The 13,792-nt window shown below is 43.0% G+C and overlaps 1 protein-coding gene and 1 long non-coding RNA gene across 4 annotated transcripts in view; one reads left to right on the top strand and one right to left on the bottom strand.

The window, feature by feature from the left end:
* Positions 1-11,978, bottom strand: part of LOC122178641 — a 121,002-nt gene extending 109,024 nt beyond the window's left edge. For 2 of the 3 annotated variants that reach the window (XR_006178407.1, XR_006178405.1), the window contains exons 1-4: positions 11,440-11,978; positions 10,572-10,662; positions 10,173-10,231; positions 4,178-4,281 (exon numbers count right to left, since the gene is read on the bottom strand). This is a non-coding gene — a long non-coding RNA (uncharacterized LOC122178641). The remainder of the gene's footprint in view (positions 1-4,177; positions 4,282-10,172; positions 10,232-10,571; positions 10,663-11,439) is intronic. The other variant, XR_006178406.1, reaches the window with a different exon arrangement.
* STMND1 (stathmin domain containing 1) lies at positions 956-9,798 on the top strand. Its single transcript, XM_042868894.1, is given in 6 exon segments — positions 956-1,082; positions 1,902-2,082; positions 4,242-4,396; positions 8,950-9,030; positions 9,032-9,085; positions 9,529-9,798. Coding segments are annotated over 6 exon segments (825 nt in total). The 5' UTR covers positions 956-998.
* Positions 11,979-13,792: the final 1,814 nt, after the last annotated feature.

Here is a 13,792-nt window from a genome sequence, read left to right on the forward strand (position 1 = left end):
TTTGTCATGTAAACATCTCAGTTTCACATACATGGAAAAAAATGGCAAGTTTTACAGTTGGTTTTCCAGTACGAACCAGAGTAAGGTCACAAGCTGACACTGATTTGTTACCAGCATCTCAGGACACAACAAAAATACCGTCTCACTGGCATAAGGTATTTTGAGCACTTCGATTTTATGCAAAATGCCTGCTTCTTTCATTATTTGTAAAAATAATTATTTCTTCCAACTTCAATACTTGTTGATCTCAGCTAAAGTAACCCGAGACACGATCAGCTATGATCTTCAACTGGCAGCACTCTGTTCCTATTTCTCCGACAGCTTTTACAAAATCTTCTTGGAAGCACAAACTGTGGTGTTGGGTTCTTCCCCCATCCATCTCCTACAAACATCTATCTCAAAGGATGCGAGCAGATGCAAACAGTAATCAAGAAATTATACAATGATTTCAGAGGACATTTAAAACATTTTCCTTAACCACAGCCAGCCTGTTTCCTGACTACATCTCCTCTCATTTAAAAATTTGCCAAGCTGTTTGAAATGCTAAAATTGGGAGTTATTTTTTTCCCCAATTTCTAACGGAGATGAGAAATACTTAAGAAATCTGACCAGAGACTGATAATGTATATTTTACTTTATCTGATAGTATGTTATTCCTAAAGAAAAAAAAAAGATAAGAAGCTGGAGACACTCAAATGTCTTCAGTTCAGTTCCCTCGGGAGGTTCACTGACCCCCTCAGTGACCAACATCTCCAGCTAGCTGAGAAGAAGCACATTCCCTCTCAGCTTCAGATGAGGGAGCCTGGTCAAAGACAATGAGGTCTGCACGCCAGGACACAACATGAAAGCCTTCTGTGGTGCTATTTATTGTAGCAACAGGCGTGGGCAACAGTTTGATGCCATGGTGATCATGAATAACCAAACTCCCAGTGATGAGATGAGGGCATTTCCACTGCTTGGACTTGCAACAGGGAGCAGCAGATGGTCCTCATTTCATCATGGGCTGCAATACATCTAAAAGGGTTGCTGCAGCACAGCTGTCTTCTGAGGAGCTACAGAACAACCATGAAGCCAGAATCCAGGTAGCAATTTCTTCCAAACAGTCTCTGTACAGAGTATGTTATGAGATGTCTTAGCACGGGAGTGTACAAGGATATATGTATAGAGAGAAGCAGTTCTGCTGTATCTCAGAGTCTGTCAGGGAGCTCTTTATGAACAGTGTTATCTCTTAGCTTCATATGAGTCTTAAGCCAGAGGGGAATGAGACTCACCATTTGGCCACGTGCATGACCTGATTTTACAGCAGCTGAAAATTTGCCTCTCACAGTCTGCATCATTTTGCAGCACTTCAGCAGGGTACATATTGCCTCAAAAAATTATTTTCAGGCAGAGAACTTGTATACATCCAAATATTACGTGAAACATGCGCAGAGCCATTTTGTGAGGTTTGCACAATTGAAGTGGCTGAACCCCAACTCAGTCACGAGAATATATCCAGTCTCTACTCCTGCACTGTTTGCAAATGCAAAGCTCTCACTTAGAGAGTTTAAAACCTTACCATGTACTTATTCTAAAAACTCTTGGAGTTGAAATTTCTAACCAATGTCCAACGTACAGATAGCACTTAGAAGTACTAAACCAATACAGCAGTACAGGCAATGGGATTATGGACATATTCAAGATTAAGGTCATCCCTTCCTTTCTGAAATTATATGAGACCTTTCATCACCATGAACATCAATCAATCTGTGACAAAGCACAGATAAGTATCAGGAATGTCACTATATTCCACTTTACTCTGAATGTGTCAAGCCTACAAGACTATTCTAGAGACTGCTTTCTCCTTACACATTCAGGAGTCCTCAAGGACTTCTCTCATTCCTTTCTTCATTTTCTTGCAGACTACAAGTGACAGTGCTGACAAAACATGGGCTGCCACCTCACACGAAGGGGCAGCTTGGACAGGGGACACTTCAGAGAATGGAAGCAAACTTGAAGTTGAAGCCAGCGAGGGAGGCTTTCATGAGAAATCAACAGAAAGATTTACACCGTCAGAAAAAAGAAGCAACGCACAAAGCACAGGTGAACAGTAGTTTAAGGTCATATCAGCTCCAGAGAGAGAGACCTAGAAATGAACCATCTTGAGCCTATTGCCAGCCCTCTTCAATTCACAGTAAAGTCACTGCTGTGACACCACAAGGACCGAGCTCTTCACACTGGTTTGAAGCCTTGCAATAGTAGTGGGAAGTATTTCCTAACCACTTGTTATGTTCTGCAGCATGACTCAGCTCTCGCTACCAGAACAGGCAGAAGGGTATATACTTTTCTTGGCAGACGCTGGGAACAGACCAGGAGAACATACTCAGCCTTGTTGTCTCCAGAGGTAGCACTTGCTAACAGAGATTATGGCACGGCACACTGGGAACACACATTGCCCACGGTAGTGCTCTCAGCCTGATGCTATCAAGTCAAGCTTTCCTTCTTTTTTCTTCCCCCCCCCCAGACAGGACGGCAAACACAATTCTCTTAACTAGCATCAAGTGCAGACAGCGAGTAAATGCCACGCCATTACTTAAGACTGCAGCAAAAAGTTTCAGGGCAAGTTATCATATAAAGAAAACAACAGAATTTCCCAAAGTTATCACAGCACAACGCAGAGATCTGCTAAGAACTTTTTCTAAATTTCTTAATGCAAGGGAAAGTCTGAGTTGAAACTCTCGTGTATTCTTAGGATACTGATGTAAGAGATGTTGATGGAAAAGTAGTACTGTCTTCGGTGAATAACGAAGTTTTGTAGTTTACTTTTCAAGTGCTATGAACAGCTTATATTTCACAAAACACTGAACAGAAAATCTAAAGTGGCTATTTACTCTTTCTTATATAGAAGGGCTCCAATAACATATTCCAAATTGAACACAAAAGGAGTAATTACTGATGTTTGCTATTCATTAAAGAAGACTTAACTCCCAACGCCACAGAAGGATGTGATGAAAGGATTTCATTTCAGATTGATCAAAATGATTTGCTTGCTCTGAAATTAAGTGTTTCATTTAAGTTCATTAAGCTGAGTTCCTTTCCTTTGTCCTTGCTAAAAAGACAACTTCACAGGAAATTTCTAAACAGAATTTTTGAAATCGTCCTTCAAGCTTCTGTTTCAAGAAACAAAAAAGAGATAGTGTAGCTTCTTTTTTTCTCCTGAATGAATGCATTAGTGAAACTCATACAAATGGACATTGCTAATCAAAATTGTCCATTTATCATGCTTTTTAATATTATTATTATTATTATTTGCCAAAGGATGTTTTAGCATATACAGCCTTCTGGTATTTACATGCACTGGCAGACATCTGAGCCTTGGTGCCTTTTGGGTGACTGATTCAGTTATTTTAGGAGAGAGAGGGAGTCAACTTCTACAAGATGGTAGATGTTTTGTATTTGTGTTTTACAACCAGAAATTAAAGAAAAGCCAACACTGCCATAGCCACTTTGCTTAAAAAGATGGGCAGATATCAAGTAACTGTGATTTTGACTTGGTCCAAGTATTCTTCATACAAAAGCTCTATTTTCTGCCAGTAGGGACTGGGCAGATGGGATAACTGTCAGCTGAGGGTTGAAATACCTGATAGGTCTTGGCAAACTCGTTGCTTAATCATGTCTAATAAGTGGAAACTAAACAGCCCCTCAGAAGGGTTATCAAAATAATTTGGAATTATTCTTAACTGTTGTTTATAAGTACACGATTAAGTGTTGGAATGCATGTGATAATGCTTAAATGTAGCAGCACTGTTGTAACAAAAATCATAAGCCATGAAAGCATATGAAAATTTGCATTCATCTAACAGAAGAGCACAGTGATTTATACAAGACAGCCAATGTAAGATGGGATAATACAAGCCTATTAATGGGTCCTCTCTAACCAGCTCACACAATGCTTAAGAACTTGAACTGTAAACAGCTGTCCATAGCCTCTCTTGGGGAACGTATTGTCTTCACAAACCTTCAGCACCTGCTTCCAGGCATTTGGCCCTCTGGGTATAACTGGCCATACTGGGAAACTGAACTCCAGTTTTCCAGACATTAGAAAGCTTACTGCAGCATTTAAGTCATAAAGAGAGCCTCAAGCAGGCCTTCTCAACAACATGTTCTCGGAATGCAATCTCTTCAATTAAAAGCTCACCTTGAAGACGGCGTTCAAACAAAACTTCATGATTTAAGTGCTTTGATGTTTTCATCTTTTCAAGATGCACTGCTCACCAGTGGGTTCATCAGCAAATCACGGCCCTTACAAGAAACAGAGAGACAAAAATCATCAGACATTCTTGAGGAGTTGAGGATGCAGGGAATAATCGGGAGCCAAAGTACTGCTGCCAGGACTGGAGAAGCACACGAAAACAAGGTGAGCATCATTACACAACACAAGATCTCTGCTACGGAGTTCTGACTCTTTTGTGAGCTCCATGAGAGTCGATTTCTCTACACGCGCAGCATCCAGACAAACCTTCTCTACGATTTTAGAGGCAAGATGTTGAACATAAAACTGTATAATGAGGATGCTAATAAAACAAGCTGGCAGTAGTATTCATTCAGTTGTTTGCAGCTTCCAGGCTTGTTTCAAATGGGTACAGAAGAGAAAGGGGTGGTATTAAGAGACTAGTTCTTTGAACAACTCACTGGAGAGTACATGCCATAAACTTGTTTCTCAAACAAAACTATGAGAAACATCACTAATAATTACTAATAATTACATTTGCATTTGATCTCAGACTGAAAAACCATTAGAAAAATGTTGTGAGCTTTTTTGTCTAGTTATCTTGTTGTTTTGATTTTTTAAAAATAATTTTATAGAACAAGTATTGGATTAAGAAACAAGTGTCCATTTTCTTTTCATTCTGAATAATAACCTGAGGCTTATTTTGGCTTCTGAACTCAAGCTCGTTCTTTGTTGTTCAGCATTGTGCTAAGGATCAGTTGCTTTTTACAGATAGGGCTTCAAGTACAGATGGTGGGAGGGAGAAAATCCATAAGGAGATTGTAAGAAGTTTAACACCATTTGTGGCTGCATCCAAAGCACAATCCTTGGACTGACTGGACACAGACAATTCAAGCTCAGACCAAGGATGATTCTGAGTAGCTTTGAAGTTTGAGGCATTTACTCATCTCTAACCTTGACCACTTACATCAAGGTAACGTGGAAACTTTCATAAAAGGCACTGAACAAGTCTCACGTAACAGTCTGGCTAGTGTGCAGCACAATACACTTCCTACTGTATTTTGGAAATAGGGACTGAAAAATATCTGAGTGCAGCTCCTCCGTAGCCTTTACTTACTTTGCTTTATTTTTTATTTTATTTTTTATTTTTTGGAGTATCTGAGAGGAATATTCCCTCTGTGGCTAGATTTAGTTAACATCCTGCAGGCAGGTTTTTGTATTTTTCCCCTTCATAAAACAGGTGAGCATCTGTTCTTTTTTTCCCTCCTGTATTAAAAAGCTCTCTGCTATTAAATGGCACATACTCTTTCACTGACAGAAGCTCAGTTTGAGCTACTTCTCCTTAGGGAATTTCTCTATACCACCTCCTTACAGAAGCAGAGTCCTATGATGTTGGTGTTTTTTCCCCCTCAACGGTATTAAAAAATGAATTAATGTACATATATCAATACAGCTTTTAAAAAAGCGAGCCTTGAACTTTTCACCAAAAAAGCCAGATTTTCCAAGTGATATTTCACATTTGAGCTGGGCCCACTGCTGGGCAACCTACAACTGAAAACATAAATCTGCCACTAGCTGCTAGCTCTCCCTTAGTAGCCATCAAAAAATTGGCCTGTGCTGCCTCCTGTAAGAATAATTTATTACACTAGAGCTAAATTATCAATGAACGGAGGGTCTAAATGCACTGAATACAGACAGTAGGAAAGGGTTATTACCTTAACGCATTCCAAATTACAACACATGGTGCTGGATTGTGAGCATTAACACACGGGTAAATCACACCTGAAATTTTGGAATTGACCACACGTAAGGACAAATGGCTTTGTAGTGAATTTCAGTCCAGCACTAGGTGTGACAAGGAAAAGAGTTTTCGTAGTGCTGAGCTTTTCATAGCACTATGAAAGACTAGTATAACCAGGTTTGGGGTTATTTTTACAGTAATATTGGAGACTGAGATATCCTTGTGGGAGCTCTCCTTTCCTGTGTGTAATTTTACTCCATGTAAGTATCTGCATCTCTTAAGCTTTGTAGCATTACTTGTCCTCTCAGGATTTCCTACCATTGCCAAAACTCTGAAACCACTGCACTAGAAGCCTTCAGTCCTTTGACTTGTCCTTCATTTTATCCTGAACCAAACGAATTCTGAGCAGTAAAGGTTAAGATGCTTGTTTCTAAGCATTACTGCTCTAAGGGGTGAGTACTTCTGAGAGCAACATTCTGGGGGGCTAGTCTAACAGAGCCAGGAAGAGCTGCTCACACAACAAGATAAACTACCCTCTGTAACTTTAACAGTGACTGCTGCCAAAAATTTCAGCAGAGCCAGGACTTCCACCTAAATGGCAGATATCAAAATTTCTTTGTGTGATTGTGTTTTGGCATTTAGGCTTTTTTGTTTCCTGTTTTTTTTTAAGAAGTAACGACTATTTTTCTTCCAGCACTTGAAAATATTTTAGCTGAAGTCCAATGTGACAGATTTTCATCCTCACCACTGCCGAGTTACATTAAGCTTTTCTTTAGTTCATTAGTGGCTAATTGTAGCATATCATCTATCAAGTACCTTTTTTCCAAGTCTACCTTTAGAAACACTCTCATGTGTGTGAGCTAGAGGGTAACCAGAAGGATCCAAATATATTGTCTCAAATGGAACTGCCTATGGGAATTTGATCTACTTATGAGTTCCCATTTATAGAAGATATGCATAGGTAATTATTTTAGCTTTTCCATTGCAGTTAGCTTTCACTATGGGTTCCCAGGGTTTTGAAGAAGCTGACTGAGGTGGTTGCCAAGCCACTCTCCATCATATTTGATAAGCCTTGGCTGTCAGGTGAGGTCCCAGGTGACTGGAAGAAGGGTCACATCACTCCCAGTTATAAGAAAAGGAGCAAGGAGGACAAAGTGCAAGATTTTGCACTTGGGAGGAACCCCAGGAACACAGACTGGGAGGAGCAACCCTTGAGAACAGCCCTGCAGAGAAGGACCTGGGGATCCTGGTGGATGAAAAACTGAATGTGCACCAACAGTGAGCAGCTCAGAAAGCAAATGGTATCCTGGTCTCCATCAGAAGAGGGGTGGCCAGCAGGGACAGGGAGGCAATTGTCCCCCTCTACTCTGCTCTTGTGAAGCACCATCTGCAGTACTGTGTCCAGGTCTAGGGCCTCCAATACAAGAAAGAGAGGGATCTGTTGGAGAGTGTCCAGAGGAGAGCCACAAAGATGATCAAGGGGCTGGAGCACCTTCCCTCTGGAAACAGGTTGAGGGAGCTGGGCTTGTTCAGCCTGGAGAAAAGAAGGCTGCAGGATGACCTCATTGCAGCCTTCCAGTACCTAAAGGAAGCCTACAAACAGGAGGGGAATCAATTCTTTGAAAGGGTAGATAACTGCAGGACAAGGGGAAATGGTTTTAAGTTGAAGGAGGGAAGATTTAGGTTGGATATCAGGGGAAAGTTCTTTACCAAGAGAGTGGTGAGGTGCTGGAACAGCTGCCCAGAGAGGCTGTGGATGCCCCGTCCCTGGAGGTGTTCAAGGCCAGGTTGGATGGGGCTCTGGGCAGCCTGGTTTGGTATTGAGTGTGGAGGTTGGCAGCCCTACCACAGGCAGGGGTGCTGGAGTTGGATGATCCTTGAGGTCCCTTCCAACCCAAATCATTCTGTGATTCTATGAGTCCTTGAACCTATGAGGACTCCTGATCCCTCACAGCTGTTTAATTCAAAGAAAATTATTTTCTCAGCGTACAGGATCACTTAACTGCCTGGAAAGCAACATTGTTGCTGAGCACCCACTCAGCGCAGACGCATAGGGAAGAATTCAATTTGCCTCTTCCAATGTAACCCACAGTTTATCTTTGGTGAGGAAGGACAATCTCAGCATGCAATACATTCCCACATTAGGGTTCTGTTAGAAAGTCCTTTGTCATTAGAAAGAAGAGTTGTTTGTTTTTTGGGTTTTTTTTCCCTTTTGGAAAAATAACAGTTGTTTCATTTTTACAATGATTGAACGTTGTGCAGATTTCTTGTATGTCACCTGCATTCAGAACATCCCCTCTGAATACTGGTTTTCTTCCTACTGATTCATGCTCCACCTTCATCTCACTAAATGAGTCACCCTCTATACTATTTGCAGCACTTAACACTTCTGGCAGTGAGGTCTGACTTACAGAATTATTTAAGGCTGCAAAAGTATGGCAAGCAGATATCCCAGGAGATTTATAAACAGGACAGTGTGTATTTCAGCAACCAGAGGTCCCTGGTTTGACTTCAACACCGTTAAAGCTGCTTATAGTAGACTTCATCCTCCTGGCTGCTCAGATAATCACTGCATCTTTCCAGGAATAGAGATCTAGGACTGGGCTGCTCATTTGCATGCAACAGAGGCCAGCAGTAATGTGATTATGAAGCTTTAACAAAACCATCCTTAAATTTCTTCAGCAGTAGTAAAGTAGCTTCCTTTACTGAATTCCCACATCAACTGGGTACACAGCAACATTAGAAGCTTCACAGCAACATTAGAAGCTTCACATCACTTACCAGAAAATGGGAACTCTCATTGCAACAGCACTCCTGAGCAAGTGAACACTCAGGTTATTACCACATTGCTATTTACAGGCTTCCTTTGGTACCTGAGTCTATCACTTCTATGCATGGAAAGAAAAAGAAAAAAAAAAAAAAAAAGCAGAAGGCAAGCAGCAAAATGTCAACCCAACATCAAAATAGACTCTGCTGAAATATTTTAATGTCTCTACAGAGAGATGCCCTGGAAAAGATGCTGAAGAAACCACCAGCTAGGCTGGAAAAAATGTGGTTTGGAAACAAGGAAGTGAATGATTTTTACAGCAAAGGACATGAAGGCTGCTGAAGAGAAAGGAAAAAAAAAAAAAGAGGTCATCTGATTCTGTTGTGTATTCTTCAGCATTTGCTTTACCACATGAAATCCTCTGCTTTTTACAAACTGACCTAAAGCAGAGAGTTTGTGTGCAGGCTGCTACCAAAATGCATTCAATGGCAGCAAGTGGATCCCGTATTCCTCTCATGGATTTTGAAAGGCCAAGTTAATAGTTTAATTTTGCTGAAAGCCTGAAAGATTATCCTAAAAATATGCAGAGGAGGGGAAGCTTCTAAAGCAGTTTTTCCTGCAATTAAAAAAAAAAAAATGCATATTCTATGCAGACAAGAGTAAATTGGCTAAGTTCAGTGCTAAACTGGAGTGATGTTGTGATTGCATTTGGGTACAAAGATAGACAGAAATGCTGCATATGATCAATGAATCTTCTTCCTACTTCCATCCCTCTTTACACAGCACTGGGGTTTTTCTGTTTTGTTTTAGGTTAGGGAAAAGGAGCTAAACAGGAGACCACACCACATTGCATTTTATCCAGCAACAGCCCACCAAACTACAGGTAAACAGACTGAGGACTGCCCAAGTTTTCAAAGTCAAGAAAGCACAGATGCCCCTCAGTCATCACCTTTACATGGTGAGATAAATGTACTGCTGCAGGAAATAACTGCAGAAGAAACCACAAATTATTACACTGAGGACTTTACCATTGAGTCTGATATAACTTACAACTGTATCAATGAAACAATCTGGATTTAAGCCACTCTGCAAAGAAGGAACCTCTCTGCTCCCTGCTGCTTTTTATCTCGGGGCTTAAGAAGATGATTTATCCTGAGCTGTGGTTACCTATTTCACCATGGAAAACTCTAATTTCACGTTTTTACACACTAGTTGAAGGAAACAAAACAAATAAGAAAAGGAAGAGGCAAATTAGTGACCTGCCAGTCTCTTAGTTGGATTACATACGTATGAACACGGTTCTATTACACTTAACTCTAGAGCAGAGAACAGGAGTTTGGAAAGGCACAAAAGGAGGAGTGTGCAAGGAAGAACAAAAGCCTGAACAGCTACAAGATTTGGGGTAGTAAAACACAGTGGAGACCTAAACATAAGAACAAAGAGTTTTAACTTACTGTGCAGGCAGAGATGTGAAAGCTTCAGACATTAAGGCAACAACAGGCCACAGGAACATCTGTGAATACAGAGCAAGGACTAATACTGAAACTGCAGTGAAGAAAACAACTAATTGGCTGAGATATAAAAGCACAGGTGAGGACAGGAAGAATGTGATCAGTCTCCATGGGAAGGATAGGACTGTTTCCATAACAGAGCTATAAATTTGCAATCTTCCATTCCCTACCTCTTACACATATCCAGCTCTTCCAAAATCAGTGTAACAGCAATGGTTGCATTTGTGCTTTGCCTCTTACCAGCCCTACCATCCCCTTCTGGTTCATCCCTAAATATGCCTAATCCTTACTTCCATACCACACTCACTCCCACCTCCTGTGCTGGCTTTTTTAATTCTTTACCTCCAGCTCCTGATGAAGCATTCTTCCTTTCTGCCTTCCAAGCCAAGGAAATTCAGTTGCAGTACAGGACCATTGCTCTCTTCACCAGGCACTACAGAAAAGAGAAAAACTTAGCCTTTATTTGTACAGCCTCATTGTGGTTCTCCCCATTACTCCCAGGAAACTAAATAAATTAATAAACAATGCTTGTGCTGAAACATTAAAGGTAGGAACAAGATCTCATCTCATTACTCAGGCAGCTGGGATCGCACCTGAGCAGCTGAGTGAGTAAGCTCATCAGGAAGAGACCAATGCTTCAGGTTTGGCCATGTTGTTGGTTTTTAAGAAAAAGATGGGACACAGCAGCAAACAGAAAAGCAATACTGACAATTACCCTGTGTTGCCTGGAAAGAACTATAAAAATACTGAAGAGTAACAAATTTAGGAAAAATAAGAACTTTGGTCAGTTGGCTTGAAGTTATCCAACAGTCTGACAGACAGGGGAAGCAGCAGATTGAGGATGTGTTTTCAGCATACAGTTAACCAACGTTGTTCACTGAATTTTCTCTCAGATACTTCAAGTTAAGGAATAGAATGAAAACACGTGTCTGTGTGCGCATACATCTACACAGACTGTTGTACTGAGCTGATGAGCCTCCTTTTAAAGGAAGGTAAGGACACCGAAGCACCAGTAGTTGCCCAAAGCCTTCCTGTGGTTTCAGAAGGATGGGACAAACAGGTCTCTGTCCTCACCCAACGTCCTTTCTTCCACTATTTCCCAGATAAGGATTTTAGCTCCCTGCAGCACAAAAGGCCTCGTGACACAGAGAGAGAAGCAGAGCAGCAGGCAAGGTGCCTTTCTGCACCATGACCACCTGTGGGCTCCTACCTGGCTCAGCTGGGTCAGACACACTGCTCTCCCACATCAGCAAGGATGGCCTGAGAAAAGCAACAGTAAACAGGAGAGCTTCTGAAGGTGTCGCTTTACAACAGAGTTCAAATCTCTCTGCTGGTAACATTTGCTTTACTAACATGAAAAGCAGTTAAAGTTTGCCTTACTGAGTTGTGTATTTACCTGAAAACTAATCTAACTCCTATTGAAAGGCATCCATGTCTTCCCACTGCCTTCAGTGGATGCTGGACTCACTCCTTAATGCACAGCAGCAAAGCAGGGAGAACATAGCTATGTCTCCGAGCAAAGGAGCTGCCCGCTGTTCTGCCTGCACCCAGAGGAACGGGATGTTGTGCCTGCTCCAGCGAATACTCCAACGCTGGCACGACCTGACAACAGCATGGCTCTCGGCGGGCGCAGACACAAGCGAGGAGCACCGTGCCTGCTTTTAAATCACCACGCCGCTCCCTCGGGCCCTGTCGCAGCCACAGAGAGCAGAGCTCAGCGCTTCCCCTCCGCTCCCCGTGAGGAGCCGCCACGAGGCCTCCTTTCAGGCTCCACGCCCGGCCCTGCCGCCCCCACGCCCAGCAGGTGTCACCCTGTCCCGCGCAGCTCCCCGCCGCGCCCCGCTCCCGCTCTCAGGCCGCCAGCCCCTGCTCGCTGCCGCCCCGCTGCGGCCCAGCTCGGCGCTGCCTCGGGGCAGCTTTTGTCTCTCTCTCGTTTCCCTTGCATTCCTCGTTCGGCTCCTCTGTCCCTCCGGCGTTCTTCCTGTTTGACCCAGCTCTCTTTTCTCTCCAGCCTGCGGGCAGTCTCCATCTCGCCCTTGCTGCTCTGCATTTCTCTACATTCTCCCAGGATGGGGATGGCAAGAAGTGAGATCTCTGACCGAGCCGTGCGTGAACTCGGCGTGCATCTTGCTCTGCAAGCAGCCCGAGGAGCCGAGTGCTGCAGCGCAGCACGCTTACAGCTGTGCCCCGTGGAGCTGCACTCTTCCCTAATTTGCTCCGTGTGCATTTCAATACCACCTGGAATGATGAAACCCAAATCTGTCCTTAAAGCTTTACCCAAGCTGTGCTTTAGCTGTCTGCCTCTTTAAATGTACCTAAGGCCAAGCAGAGTTATTACATGGTGGGGGTAAAACTCAGCTATCTGCGGCGATGCTTTGGCACGAATTCAGGAAGCCTTCCGTGCTGGGAAGGGCCATTAAACAATGTCATCTGACCTCCTGCACATACAGAACATCGCGTTTAATTACTGGCTGTGGTGCTGCGGGGTACAGAGGGATCTAAAACAAAAAATCAGAACCGGGGCCCTCCAACCTCGCTTTGTTTTCCTACATTAATTTGACATTTCAAAATAACTTGGCTGCTTCTCAAGTGCTGTCAGAAGGGCTGGTTTCCCTTTGAGGAGCAGTAACTTCTGATTTCAGGCAGTACATCAAGAGAAACCATCATTTCTCTTCCCAGCACAGAGCCGGCGAGTACTGAGAAGAGATGTGAGTGATTGCATAAGCCACTACTGAAGAAATCCCAACCGGCAGAAGATCTCAGGTCGCACCGCACGAGGGGGAGTCTGGGGGCAGAGGGCACAGCAGAGAGCTGGACTCAGGAGGAGAGAGGGTGGGAAATGGAATGCTTTTGCAGAGAAGCCTCTGCTGCACAACCCGTCCCAGAGTGGGAATAACAAAAATATTTCCCTCCTTCTCCTTTTGAAAAACCAAACCATTTGATAAAACAAAGACACAACTTTTACAAAGAAGAAATGGCAACAATCACACCCAGCAGGGACTCCATTTTGCTCGGTGAATTCCCCCTCTTTTCCTGTTGTCTTGCAGATTAGGAAGGCATGGGATAAAGAGATCTTGTCAGGGATATTAATGGAGCCCTCCCTCCAGATAACTCCAGAGGCTCTGGTCCCAGCCCCTCTCACCACGAGGCAGCTCGCTGGGGAGATGTGTTCCCAAACAAGCTGATAGAAGCTATCTCGGGGTGTGAGGATGGAGCAGGGTACAAACACCCTTCCCAGCTGTGTAACCCCTGAATGCCCTCACTCCCAGCCACCCCGCTAATGTTTCTGCTGGGGTTTTATGCTGTGCAGTGGTTTGTTCTGAAATAGAGACCTGACAGATCAATGAACAGCAGAATACGCTTGCTTTCTACAGCGCTTTCCCACTTCACTGATATTTTGCTTTCTTGCTTCTCTGGCAGTTTTACTGTATAAAGTGTTTTTGTTTTAGAGAGGATAGTGAGAGAAAGACAATGAAGGAGGTAAACAAACACAGAGAAGAGATTTACAAAGACAGCCCAGGGAAAGTTTTTTCTGCTCCAGATAATGGAAGTTTTTAGTGCGC

This window comes from Lagopus leucura, unplaced genomic scaffold, assembly GCF_019238085.1.
Source record: "Lagopus leucura isolate 7727_CA_CO unplaced genomic scaffold, USGS_WTPT01 Super-Scaffold_100002, whole genome shotgun sequence".
In the NCBI taxonomy this organism is placed as follows: Eukaryota; Metazoa; Chordata; class Aves; order Galliformes; family Phasianidae; genus Lagopus; species Lagopus leucura.